The sequence below is a fragment of the Salvelinus namaycush genome, chromosome 6 (genome assembly GCF_016432855.1).
Source record: "Salvelinus namaycush isolate Seneca chromosome 6, SaNama_1.0, whole genome shotgun sequence".
In the NCBI taxonomy this organism is placed as follows: Eukaryota; Metazoa; Chordata; class Actinopteri; order Salmoniformes; family Salmonidae; genus Salvelinus; species Salvelinus namaycush.
In genome coordinates, this window is record NC_052312.1 from 37,689,845 (window position 1) to 37,703,436 (window position 13,592).

Sequence of the window (13,592 nt, forward strand, 5' to 3'; positions counted from 1 at the left end):
GAGGATCTTCATCAGAATGCACTCCCAGGAATCCCAGTTCCACAATAAATGTTTTTGTTCGATAATGTCCATCATTTATGTCCAAATACCTCCTATTTGTTTGCGCGTTTAGTTCACAAATCCAAATTTACGAGGCGCAGGCCAGACGAAAAGTCAAAAAGTTCCATTACAGTTCGAAGAAACATGTCTAACGATGTATAGAATCAATTTTTAGGATGTTTTTAACATAAATCTTCAATAATGTTTCAACCGGAGATTTCCTTTGTCTTTAGAAAGGAAAAGGAACGCAGCTACCTCTCACGGGCGCACGCCTGACTGAGCTCATGGCATTCTGCCAGACATCTTACTCAATCAGCTCTTATTCTCTCCTCCTTCACAGTAGAAGCCTGAAACAAGGTTCTAAAGACTGTTGACATCTAGTGGAAGCCTTAGGAAGTGCAATATGACCCCATAGACACTGTATATTGGATAGGCAAAGACTTGAAAACCTACAAACCTCAGATTTCCCACTTCCTGGTTGGATTTCTTCTCAGGTTTTTGCCTGCCATATGAGTTCTGTTATACTCACAGACATCATTCAAACAGTTTTAGAAACTTCAGAGTGTTCTATCCAAATCTACTAATAAGATGCATATCTTAGCTTCTAGGCCTGAGTAGCAGGCAGTTTACTCTGGGCACCTTATTCATCCAAGCTACTGCCTCCAGCCATAAGAAGTTAACACAGTGTCCAAAGAAGGGCCAGAAGTATACAGAATGGTGTCGTCTGAGTAGAGGTGGATCAGATAATCACCAGCAGCAAGAGCGACATCATTGATGTATACAGAGAAAAGAGTCAGCCCGAGAATTGAACCCTGTGGCACCCCCATAGACTGCCAGAGTTCCGGACAACAGGCCCTCCGATTTGACACACTGACCTCTGTCTGAGAAGTAGTTGGTAAACCGAGGCAGTCATTTGAGAAACCAAGGCTATTGAGTCTGCCGATACGAATGCGGTGATTGACAGAGTCGAAAGCCTTAGCCAGGTCAATGAATACGGCTGCACAGTATTGTCTTTTGTTGATGGCGGTTATGATATTGTTTAGGACCTTGAGTGTGGCTGAGGTGCACCCATGACCAGTTCAGAAACCAGATTGCATAGCGGAGAAGGTACGGTGGGATTCGAAATGGTGAGCTGTTTGTTAACTTGGCTTTCGAAGACCTTAGAAAGGCAGGGTAGGATAGATATAGGTCTGTAACAGTCAGGGTCTAGAGTTTCTCCCCCTTTGAAGAGGGGTTGCAACAATTGTTGAACAGGCTAGTAATATGGGTTGCAACAATTTCGGCCGATAATTTTAGAAAGAGAAGGTCCAGATTGTCTAGCCCAGCTGATTTGTAGGGGGTCCAGATTTTGCAACTCTTTCAAAACCTCAGCTATACCCGGATTTGGGTGAAGGAGAATTGGGGGAGGCTTGGGCAAGTTGCTGTGGGTGGTGCAGAGCTGTTGACCGGGGTAGGGGTAGCCACGTGGAAAGCATGGCCAGCCGTAGAAAAATGCTTCTTGAAATTCTCGATTACCGTAGATTTATCGGTGGTGACAGTGTTTCCTAGCCTCAGTGCAGTGGGCAGCTGGGAGGAGGTGCTCTTATTCTCCATGGACTTTACAGTGTCCCAGAACGTCTTGGAGTTTGCTACAGGATGCACATTTCTGTTTGAAAAAGCTAGCCTTTGCTTTCCTTACTGCCTGTGTATATTGGTTCCTAACTTAATTGAAAAGTTGAATATTGCGGGGGCTATTCGATGCTAATGCAGTATGCCACAGGATGTTTTTGTGCTGGTCAAGGGCAGTCAGGTCTTGAGTGAACCAAGGGCTTTATCTGTTCCTGGTTCAAAATATTTTGAATGAGGCATGCTTATTTAAGATGGTGAGGAAAGCACTTTTAAAGAATTACCAGGCATCCTCTACTGACTGAATGAGGTCAATATCTTTCCAGGATACCCGGGCCAGGTCGAATAGAAAGGCCTGCTCGCTGAAGTGTTTTGGGGAGCGTTTGACTGTGATGAGGGGTGGTCGTTTGACTGCGGACCCATTACGGACACAGGCAATGAGGCAGTGATCGCTGAGATCCTGGTTGAAGACCGCAGAGGTGTATTTGGAGGGCAAGTTGGTCAGGATGATATCTATGAGGGTGCCCGAGTTTATGGATTTGGGGTTGTACATGGTAGGTTCCATGATAATTTTGTGATATTGAGGGCATCTAGCTTAGATTGTTGGACGGCCGGGGTGTTAAGCGTATCCCAGTTTAGGTCCCCTAACAGTACAAACTCTGAAGATAAATGGGGGGCAATTAATTCACATATGGTGTCCAGGGCACAGCTGAGCACTGAGGGGGGTCTGTAACAAGCGGTGACAGTGAGAGACTTATTTCTGGAAAGGTGGATTTTTAAAAGTAGAAGCTCTACTGTTTGGGAACAGACCTAGATAGCATGACAGAACTCTGTCTCTGCAGTAGATTGCAACTCCACCCCCTTTGGCAGTTCTATCTTGGCGGAAAATGTTATAGTTGGGGATGGAAATTTCTGAATTTTTGGTGGTCTTCCTAAGCCAGGATTCAGACACGGCTAGGACATCAGGGTTGGCGGAGTGTTCTAAAGCAGTGGAAAAAACACACTTAGGGAGAGGAGGCTTCTGATGTTAACATGCATGAAACCAAGGCTTTTACGGTTACAAAAGTCAACAAATGATAGTGCCTGGGGAGTTGGAGTGGAACTGGGGGCTACAGGGCCTGGGTTAATCTCTACATCACCAGAGGAACAGAGGAGGAGTAGGATAAGGGTACGGCTAAAGGCTATAAGAACTGGTTGTCTAGTGCTTTGGGGACAAAGAATAAAATAAGCAGATTTCTGGGTGTGGTAGAATAGATTCAAGGCATAATGTACAGACAATTGTATGGTAGGATGTGAGTACAGTGGAGCTAAACCTATGTGTTGCGTGATGATGAGCGAGGTTTCGTCTCTGGAGGCATCAATTAACATAAGTGAGGTCTCCGCATGTGTGTGGGGTGGGACGAAAAAGCTATCTAAGGCATTTTGAGCAGGACTGAGGGCTCTACAGTGAAATAAAGCAATAAAAACTAGCCAAGACAGCAGTAGACAAGGCATTTTGATATTTGAGAGAGGCATAAAGCAATCACAGGTGTTGATCAGGAGAGCTAAGACAACAACGGGTAAATTGCGAAGAAAGTGCAGAGCGGGTCAGTTAGACACATACAGTGCCTGAGTTCAAGGCTGGGGCCGACAGGTTAACAAAATGAGGTACCGTGTTATTGAAACAGTCCAGGGGGCATCAGCTGTGTAGCTGAGTGATCATTGGGTCAAAAGAGTAGCAATAGGTGAGTCAGGGTGCTGTACGGTATTCACTACAACGCTGGGCGAGCAGGGGACACAGCATTCAGAAAAAGCTAACTGGCCGGGGCTAGTAGATGGTTCTGTAGATGCGGCGATATCGTAACAGAATAGCCTGTTGAGTCCACATCGGGCGATCACGTCGGCAGTCCAGTCGTGATGGATCGGCGGGGCTCTGTGTCGACAATAAAGGGTCCAGGCCAATTGGCAAAGGAGGTAATTGTAGCCCTAGAATTAGTTGGTATATGGGCCTATCCGGTGATATGGTAGAGAGAAGCAGTCCGATATGCTCTGGGATTGCGCTGTGCAAGACTGGCAGGTGTTGTCTGAGCTAGGGCTGGCTGATGCCGGGGGGGGGAAGTTGAGGATCGCTAGCTGTGGCTAACAGACTACTAGCTAGTTAGCTGGCTAGCTCCTGATGGAAGTTCCAGTTATAAGGAATAAAAATAGCAGATCCGTACCACATTGGGTGAGGCAGGTTTCAGGAAAGTATATTTAGTTCGTAGATAGAAGTGAGATTAAGATATATACGAAAAAAGACTGGTTATTTACAAGGGATAAGACACCGGGATAAGACAAAGACAGATATACACGTCCTACTGCACCGCCATCTTGGACTGAGAATATACTCTACAAGGTGTCGAAAGCATTCCACAGGGATGCTGGCCCAAGTTGACTCCAATGCTTCCCACAGTTGTCAAGTTGGCTGGATGTCCTTGTTGGGGTGGATCATTCTTGATACACATGGGATACTGTTGATTGTGAAAAACCCTGCAGCGTTGTAGTTCTTGACACAAACCGGTGCACCTGGCACCTACTACAGTACCATACCCCGTTCAAAGGCACTTAAATATTTTGTCTTGCCCATTCACCCTCTGAATGGCACACATACACAATCCATGTCTCAATTGTCTCAAGGCTTAAATTTTTTTGGGGGGGGCCTCCCGAGTGGCACAGTTGTGCAGATCCGGGTTCAATCCCGGGCTCTGTTGCAGCCGGTCGCGACCGGGAGACTCATAAAGCGACACACAATTGGCCCAGCGTCGTCTGGGTTAAGGGAGGGTTTGGCCGGCCGGGATGTCCTTGTCCCATCGCGCTCTAGTGACTCCTGTGGCGGGCCGGACACAGTCGCCAGGCTACCGGGTTAAGTGGGCATTGTGTCAAGAAGCAGTGCGGCTTGGTTGGGTTGTGTTTCGGAGGACACATGGCTCTCGACCTTCGCCTCGACTGTAACTTCCAATTGGATATCACGAAATTGGAGAGAAAAATGGGTAAAAAAAAATCCTTCTTTAACCTGTCTCCTCCCCTTCATATACACTGATTGAAGTGGATTTAACAAGTGACATTAATAAGGGATCATACCTATCACCTGGATTCAACTGGTCAGTCTGTCATGGAAAGAGCAGGTGTTGTATACTACATTTAAATATATACACATGTAGCTACAGTATATGGTTTTGCAAAACAATTATGTTTTGATTGTGGTACTGTATGTGCAAATTATTTTAAAGCAAACCCTTCTAGAGCATAACTACATGAATAAGACACATACACCCCCCCTACACACACCCCATTGTGGTATCCAACACCTTAACAACCCTCATTTCCGTTTTTTATTTGCACCTGTCAGTCCAGCAAAGCTTGAGAATCTTTTCTTTAAGGCAGGCACTTTCTCCTCCCTGCCTAAACAGTTTTCAAATGCATTAACTGAAGCTTCCCTGCTTAGATGTAATGTTCTTTAAGCTGTTCAGAAGTTTGGTTGTTTCGCCTGAGACAATATTTTCAGAGGGTATCACCTTTGTTGATCAAGATTACAAGTCTGTAAATCAGGTTAACCATATTAATATTTATCCTTTACAAGACTGCTGCCAGCTAAAATAGGTCATTGGCTGTAGTCTTCTCATTTTTCCAGTTGAATTCTTCGGCTTCACCTTTTGAAATGTCAATCGTGGACTCCTAATATGACCGAGAGCCTCCAGAGTAACAGATAGGGATATTTAGCAGCCTTGCAAGGAGACATAGATAGAGGATGCTGGAACGCAAAAGTAGGCCTATTGTGGAACTTTTATTAGGCATGCCTTCTGGGATTTCAGACATTCTAATGGGCTGTCTAGCGCACAAAGGCTGTCAGATTGCGAACCCATAAATTCCTTCTTTAAAAAAAAAAATGTGCATGTGATTTATGAGTGGGAGAACATTGTCATGAATGATATATTTGGCCATGCATAGATGGGAAGACCGACACAGACTGACTGACTCGAAATGCTGCCACCTTTACCATGAAAGGTATTGTCTTTAACAAAGCCTGCACATTGATTTCCTTTGGCGAGGTAGTCTTTAATGCAGTAATATGTTTAATAGTCCCGCCAACACCTCAGTATAAAACATTGCCCTTTATCTTACCGGCTTTGGCACACAATAAATCATGAACATTATATTTTTGTCCGACATCAAACCTGTCAATTACAAAGCTTCACTGAATTCCTTTTTAATGCATTTATTCTCTCCATTTACATTATTGTAGTTCTGTCCTTGAGCTGGACTTGTCTATTGTCACAGAAATGCTTTAGCATTTAGCCTGAGGGAACGCACACAGGAATGTGCCATTTCATATTTTTGTATTGACATTTAACAGGTACATTTTTAAAGGTCCTTATATTTACCTAAGAACTTATGGGTAAATATACATACGTGTCAAACTTAAACTACAAGTCGGCTTTTAATGTGAACTTTTATTAAGCATGCCTTCTGGGATTTCTGAAATTTTAATGGGCTGTGAAGCGCCAAAGGCTTTCACATCGCAAACACCCATAAATTCCTTTTTAAACAATGTGCATGTGATTTATGAGAGGGAGAGCATTGCCACGGCACTATTCCTCTTTTCCTGGAGTCACACAAAGCTATAGGCTACAATATCTTGTTGACATGTTTTGCTACTGTAGTGGGAAGTAATATTTGACAGTGTAGATATTTCTACAGTGTAGATGATATTATAAATACTCGTAATAAGACTAAGTATTTAGCCTATTAAAATGTTTATCTGACTCCATAAAGATAATTAGCAATATGAAAGAACACTATAGTTGAGTTACAGTAATAGGCAATCAGAAATGTCTGAGAATGGAACATCTTTGGAAAATGAATGGATTCACATACAAGGCATAACGCTGAAGTTACAAGGCAATACTGACATGAACAAATCACTATTCTATGCATGATCAGAGAGAGAAGGAGAGAAATCATAGCCTGAAAGATTATGCCCCAGAAATCTATGGGGTAGAGAAAGAAGGAAAGAAAGAGGGAGTATCTCACTACAGCAGGTCAGGAAGAAAAAAGAGAAAGAACAATGACTCTTTTTTTAAGCATCTGAGTTGTTTGGATTCAAAATCTGAGTTGTTGGCCAATAGTATTACTGTAAAGTTAACCTCCAATCAGATATCAGATCTATATGATGTGACCTCTGCTTCTCAGAGGTGAGACAATGGGGGTTGGAGAAATAAAACTGAGAATGCTGAATTCCTAAGACAACACAGAGGAGATTCTTGCATACGGTTGTTAAGTGACTTCGGGGGCTGAGCTGCCCTACCCTACAATTAGTCCTATTTACTGTGGATAACTATCTGCTGCCTACTATTAAAAAGGCAGTTGGCGAGGACGTTTGTGAACAAGATATCAATGTGCATGATATCTAACAAAGCAGAGTGAGGGTAGGAAAAAATATGAAACGTGGATAAAACAGTGACTTTTTCAAATCATCCTACGGAGGTTCATCCATCTTTACATTATTGGAAAGAGCAGATTCTAAGGTTTCTAACATACAATCACTTACAAACTCTGAAAAATGAGGGCATGGGCTCCGTTTCAAAATAAAACTTTTTTGTTACATGGCAGCGTTTCCATGCGCTACCGTGACACTCAAGTTGTGGGAAAATATTATTGATATTTTATTATGTTACAGTAAATATGTTATTTCATTCCTTTGAAAATGCATTTTATTAGTCTTATGGTTCTTAGCACCTGCCTAAACCAAATCATCATAGATTTCTTTGTGATGGTGTATATTCAATGGATTTATTGAAATAGACGCCCACCGACATCTGCATACCCCTACTCCCACTATCACCGGTGCCGGCATGTGCACAGTATATATAAATGGTTTCAGTTTGATTGTTTTCTATTGTTAAGATCCCGTTGTACATCTCTTTCTTCCGTCATATGTATACCTATGAAATCAAAAGAACGCCAACTGTACCTACCGTGGCTTCATGAAAGACACAACTCTGCACTGACTTAGCTGTCAGCCTCCTAAAGTCTAAATTCAGAGACTGGCTACCCCCTGACCGGAAGCAGGAACACCCGCAGCCAAAACAAATGGACTATACCAAAGTCTAGAACAGAAAGGTACATGACAAAACCAATCCCATATGTCTGCTCATGATTAATGAGTCACTTTAAGACCACAAGACATTGATCTTTTTTTGTTACTTGTTTATATTGTTGCTGTTATCCATTAATATGTTGTATGCTCATGGATTTCTGTTTGTATTGACTTCTATATGAGTGTTATCAATAGAACTTGAAACCAAAAAAAAACTTTAAACATAAGAGCTGGGAGTGTAACATGAATACAGCTCATTCATAGTGTTGTTTCCGACGCTCTCTGCTTTTCTGAGGCCTGTCTGTTCTCTGTATTAGTGTCTCTTAGGGCCGCAGCAGAGGCTGTTAAGCAAGATAAATAGAGCCCACAGCCCCATAATGCAATGCTGTGAAGTTTCCTCACTTAAATTTCATTAACCTTGTCTCAGCAACTCCCAGCCCGGGATGCAAGATAGCACAAAGGGAAGCAACTGCCGCACGGTGATGAATGCAAACTGGGAGAATATCTGAGAACAAGTTATTTTTTTCAACGTGACACACAGCAGCAGCGTCATGTTTCTCTCTCACACAACTCTCGACAGAACAGCCAGGCAGGCCTCAGAGTCCTTGACTCCCTTGGTATTCATGGAGTCGTGCAGAGCAGCACACAGCTCCGTAAAAGGGCTGACAGACACTCACATTTAAGCCAGTATGGTTGTGTAACCATGTGTGTGTTTTATACACACCAGATTAAGACACTTTCAGGTATGCATGCATGTTGGGTTGTGAGCAGGAAGACATTAATTCCGTTCTCTGCAAGCTAATGGACAATAAAGTACATCTTGTTTTATCTAGTCAAATATCTATTTGATCAATGCATTGTGCACCACAACATGCGAGAGCTGCTGTAATCTACTACTCTCTTGATCGTGTGTTTTATAAATCCCAGGGTTTATAGGAAAACATTTGCTATGTTCACTAACCTTTTGGATCTGATTTGATCTTATCACTATGGAAATATACAGACAACTGCCAAAGTAAACAAAACACTCAAGTAAATGAGGGATAAAAAGTGTTGTGCTTCCACACAGGTGTGGTTCGTGAGTTAATTAAGCAATTAACATCCCATCATGCTTAGGGTTATGTCTAAAAATGCCCAGTTGCTCATTATTTTGGCTACTATGGCTAGAAGAGATCTCAGTGACTTTGAAAGAGGGGTCTCAAAGGAGCATAGAGAATTTACAGGGTGTGTGTGTGTCACCAGATCTCAACCCAATTGAACACTTATGGGAGATTCTGGAGCAGCGCCTGAGACAATGTTTTCCATCAACAACACCAAATGATGGAATTTCCCGTGGAAGAATGGTGTTGCATCCCTCCAATAGAGTTCCAGACACTTGTAGAATCTTTGCCAAGGCGAATTGATGCTGTTCTCGCAGTGACCCAACACCCTATTAAGACAATTTATGTTGACGTTTCCTTTATTTTGGCAGTTACCTGTATGTGGCTGGTGTACACACAATGCATTATTTAGTATTTCTCATACTAACACAAGTAGAAAAACAACAGTTGACAGTAAAGCCCTGTGTCAGTGCCTCTTTCATTAAACTGTCAGCAGTGTTTCCACCATAGAGCAGGATATAAGCATAATCATCCCGAAGCCCAAGGACATGAGTAGATAGATATAGAAAGCCAGAGCCTCTAGGAACAACTGTAGTCAATTCATAAAACATAGTACTTTACACTTACAGATTTGCATTTAGACAACCATTTGAAGTGCTTTGTGGAAGTTCTGTACCATACAAAATTATTCTGATTTCTCTATAGCGAGAAACCTACGTCTTATGTATTTGAAGCCCTAAAGCTTCTAAGTAAGTGTGATTCCTTTGAAGTTCTTCCAGAGTTTATTTAGGGGCCTTTATGGTTCTACTGTCAGGGAGACAGCTACAGTAGGGACTAAGGTCCACCACCGGCACCAACTAAACCACGCTCTCTGATCGAGTGGAGGAGAGGCAGAGACCCTCAAGCACACCAGAGGAGTTTCACTGTTCAGGGCCTGAGGGGATGAATAGATATCCATCCGTAGTGTGTATGCATCTCTGGTCCTGACTTTTTGGGGGTTTTTTTTATGTGATTTTTGTACCATAGGGGATCAGTGTGGACATCGCCAATGTATGGACCTTTAACTCCTTTAACTGGAGGCTGTGTGGTGATAGGTGAGCTATTAGATTCAGAGGAGCGATCTATATCAGTTCAGCAGTAGAGGTTCAAGAAGGTTTATACACAACCTACAGGCTCTCTGTAGTAGCTACTCCTGATGACTCTCTGCTGATGTTGACGCAATGCTATTTTGTTGTCGTGTTTCTGTTGCACACAACCACATGCCCCTGCACTGTATGTGTGTGAGCCTAGGTGTGCGTCTGTACGCGTACGTATGTCTGTGCGTGTGTGTTTGTCTTCACCCAAGGCAGATTAATGAGGAAAGGTGGGCTTTGTGTCAGGCAGTGATGAGCTTTTCAAGCTGATTATTTTAAGAGAGTCTCCTCGGTGCATTTCATAATCTGGACACAAGTGTTGAATACGAAAATGCTGACTAAACAGTTTCATAACTCAAGCTACAGATCATCAATTTCCTCAGGCACATAGAGTATTCATTCTAACAAACATATCCACCTCTGTGTATGATAGACTTCATTTCTTAGCCATTAGAAATGGCCCTCCCCCTGACATAGCCCACCAGTATGTAATATACTGTACAAAAGAACCCTGGCCCTTTTGTTGTCTGAGTATCCCCTTCCTCTAACATGGTTCTCCTTTGTTTTCCTAGGATACTCCAAGATCCGGGAGTGGCCACCACCAGAGGTGAGAAACCTTCTCTATTACTTCTGTTGAGAATGAGGGTGCGTATTATTGTTTCTGGTATGGTGGGAGTGAATGTGGTGATAAGTGAAGAAACGGAGAACCTGGAAGACCAGGAAGAGAAGGCAGCAGTTTAGGTCATTAATTACCATAGCAGATGACCTTGCATGTACTTAAATAGATTTAAAAGTTTCACAATTGAAAATGTCCTCTGTGTTTACGGTGCCTGTCAGAACATCTAGTTCCAGTTTTTTATTTCAATGCATCAGAAATGACAACACAGCTTAACTCGCCGGGTGTCCTCCAGTACAGGATTTCTCAACTTCGGACCCTGCTCTAGTAGTTGACTGTACGCCAACAACAGGCGTGTACATTTTGTTCAGACTATCGTTTGCAGGCAATGCAAAGTTGACGTGACATGAGGGCATATCAAGCCGATCCGATGTCTCGATAAGGGGTTGAAGTTCAATCAAGGTCGGAAAGAGTTGTTGCTGATTACAGCTTACATCCTCTTTATACCACACACTTACTAGGATTGACATATTGGAGCATACAAGAGCCAATTAATCCACACCAAATCTGTATATTTCTTGCTTATGGTGTGGCCATTGACACCTCAGTTTTTCTGGACACCACACTGCTAAATTCCTAACCACCATTTGGACATTCTTTTCCACTATTTACATAAGGACAATCACCATCAAATTGTTAAGTTCTGTGTGATCCCGGCCAAGTTCACACCGGCTGACACTCCCAATCTGGCCCGTAAAGATGTCCTCCTGGGATTGGCTGGCCTCCACTGTCGGATGATCCTGTGTTGTGGAGCGGAGTGGCTGCCAGGTGTGCGCCACAAGATGGCTGAGAGATTGGACAACCCTGTCTCTGTGAACGCCAACGAAACAATACAACAGGTTGCTAATGCATTCACACCATCCTCTCTCATACACTATCGTTATGGTCGAAATGGGCTATTATAGTGATCAGCCTGTCGCTGGTTGTCAGTCTTTGGAGATGGTTTATGACTTTAAGATGGATGGGCCTTCTCTGTTCCCCTGGGCTCTGCTAGCAGACCACACCAGGCATCTCAGTGCTTGTTGTGTGTGGCCATTGGGTTACTACTCTGTTATTGGCTCTGCCTCTCCTCTCCAACCCCCACCTACTGAGACCTCCAGGAGTGGATCATTGCCTCTGCCTGTCTCCCGTGTGCTCTCTGCGGGGTGCTAATGGACCAGATGGGGTGATTAGCACTGAGGACATGGCTGTTTAGACTGGGTGCCTGGCAGATGCTGCAAGCCCTAGAGACAGAGGGATGTAGAGAGAGAGAGAGAGCGTGTGTGTGTGTGTGTGTGTGTGTGCGCGTGCGTGCGTGCATCTACAAGGGAAGAGTGGCCTCGAAGACCCTCAGCATTTTTATTTTTTTATCTTGGCGTAGGCAAGTGCCATGGAGAGCATTTCAAGGACTTTATATCAAAAGCAATGGGCACAACACTCTTTAGTTCTGAAAAGAGTGAAAATAATCTCTGTGGGGAAGTAAATGTCAAATAGCCCCAAAAAACGGCATTATTATCTGAGTGTTTTTATTATGAGTGGTGGTGCCTCCTGGCTAAAAAAAAGAGATGGAGGGGGAGAGAGAGGTCTGATTTCTGCCTCTAGGGAGCTTGTGATTGTTTAGTCTCAGAAATGGTATATTTTTTACTGCTCAGCATAAGTAGGTATTCAACCTCGTTTAAAAAGTATTGAAGTTTACTTTCCTGTAATGCAGACATACTGTACTCCTCCACGAGACTGGGATCACTCTAAACTAAACTGGTCTATTGAATTCTCAGTGGGTAGCAGTCTGAACACACGTCTACAGGTGGTATACAATGGAATATTATGCTGTTCTGTAGCAATTCCAGAAGCTTCACTTTTTTTTTTGGTGGTCCTCATTGAGAAATATGCAGACAACACTCTCAAGCAATGAGGCGAAGCCCAGAGGCTGCCCAATAATTTGATTCCCGGAGAGAGTTATTGGACCGGGCACAATCCGCATGGGTAAAAATAGGAGGAGCGCAAGTCATTCCTAGACTTCCACGTCGGTAATTTAAAAAAATAAGCCACTAGGAAATAAATTCCAATATTCCCATCGCTGCCCTCGGGAGTCTTCTCTCAGAGAGAGAGAGAGAGAGAGGGGGGGGGGGAGATGTGTGTGGGGGGGAGAGAGAGGTTTATGTTCCTCACTAGCTGCAGACCAAGGACCCCGTAGCACCTCTCTTCACTAGCCAATGAATAGGGACGCTTTGTTTGCTAATGACATGAAGTGGATTTATGCAAGGCGCTCTTTACACATCTCAGCGTTCAAGATGGTCATACTGAAATTGCCTCATATTCAGGATCCATTCTTTGCCCTTCGAGATAGAACTCTGACAGCTTTTATGTTCTAATGGAATAAAAGGTAAAAAAGCTTCAGAAAGGTATAAATACTTGTTCTCCTCACACTTAAGTCTGACCATTAGAGCTGTATTGTGTGTTCAGCAGGCTCTGAGTCATACGCTGCAACAGCTTTTCAGTTTTTATGTGATGCTTTTCAATGTCAGGGAACTTTCAAAAGGTTTACACGTTGTTTATTGGATTTACTTCACAAACTACGTGTGTGCGTGCGCGTGCGCATTGTGCACGTGTACCGTACCCAGTTTTATTATGGACATGAGTCAGTGTTGAAAGCATGGACATTGGTGTTGGTCAGAAGTATTGATGTGTGTGTTGTGGCAGCAGCAGCTCTGGAGGTCCTGGTTCTGAGGAGGCGGCGGGGGGGAACTGCCGACACCGCCGCAACCGCCACGGCAACGCCGCCGCACCCGGAGGACTGGAGAGGAGGATGGAGGAACTGGAAAAGGTACTCAAAATTAGGCTTGCTCTACCATTCCGCCAGAAATGTGCACTCGGTCACTCCCCCTCATGCATTGAACGCATTGGATTAGTGCAAGCAAGCATAGCTGGGGGAAGGTTCTGCGTTA

At 43.7% G+C, this 13,592-nt stretch overlaps 1 protein-coding gene across 3 annotated transcripts in view; it reads left to right on the forward strand.

Annotated features, from left to right (window-relative positions):
- Positions 1-13,592, forward strand: part of LOC120049963 (PRKC apoptosis WT1 regulator protein-like) — a 76,874-nt gene that overhangs the window by 52,405 nt on the left and 10,877 nt on the right. For 2 of the 3 annotated variants that reach the window (XM_038996499.1, XM_038996501.1), the window contains exons 4-5: positions 10,565-10,599; positions 13,348-13,471. In XM_038996499.1, coding sequence (XP_038852427.1) covers positions 10,565-10,599; positions 13,348-13,471 — 159 coding nt within the window. The remainder of the gene's footprint in view (positions 1-10,564; positions 10,600-13,347; positions 13,472-13,592) is intronic. The other variant, XM_038996500.1, reaches the window with a different exon arrangement.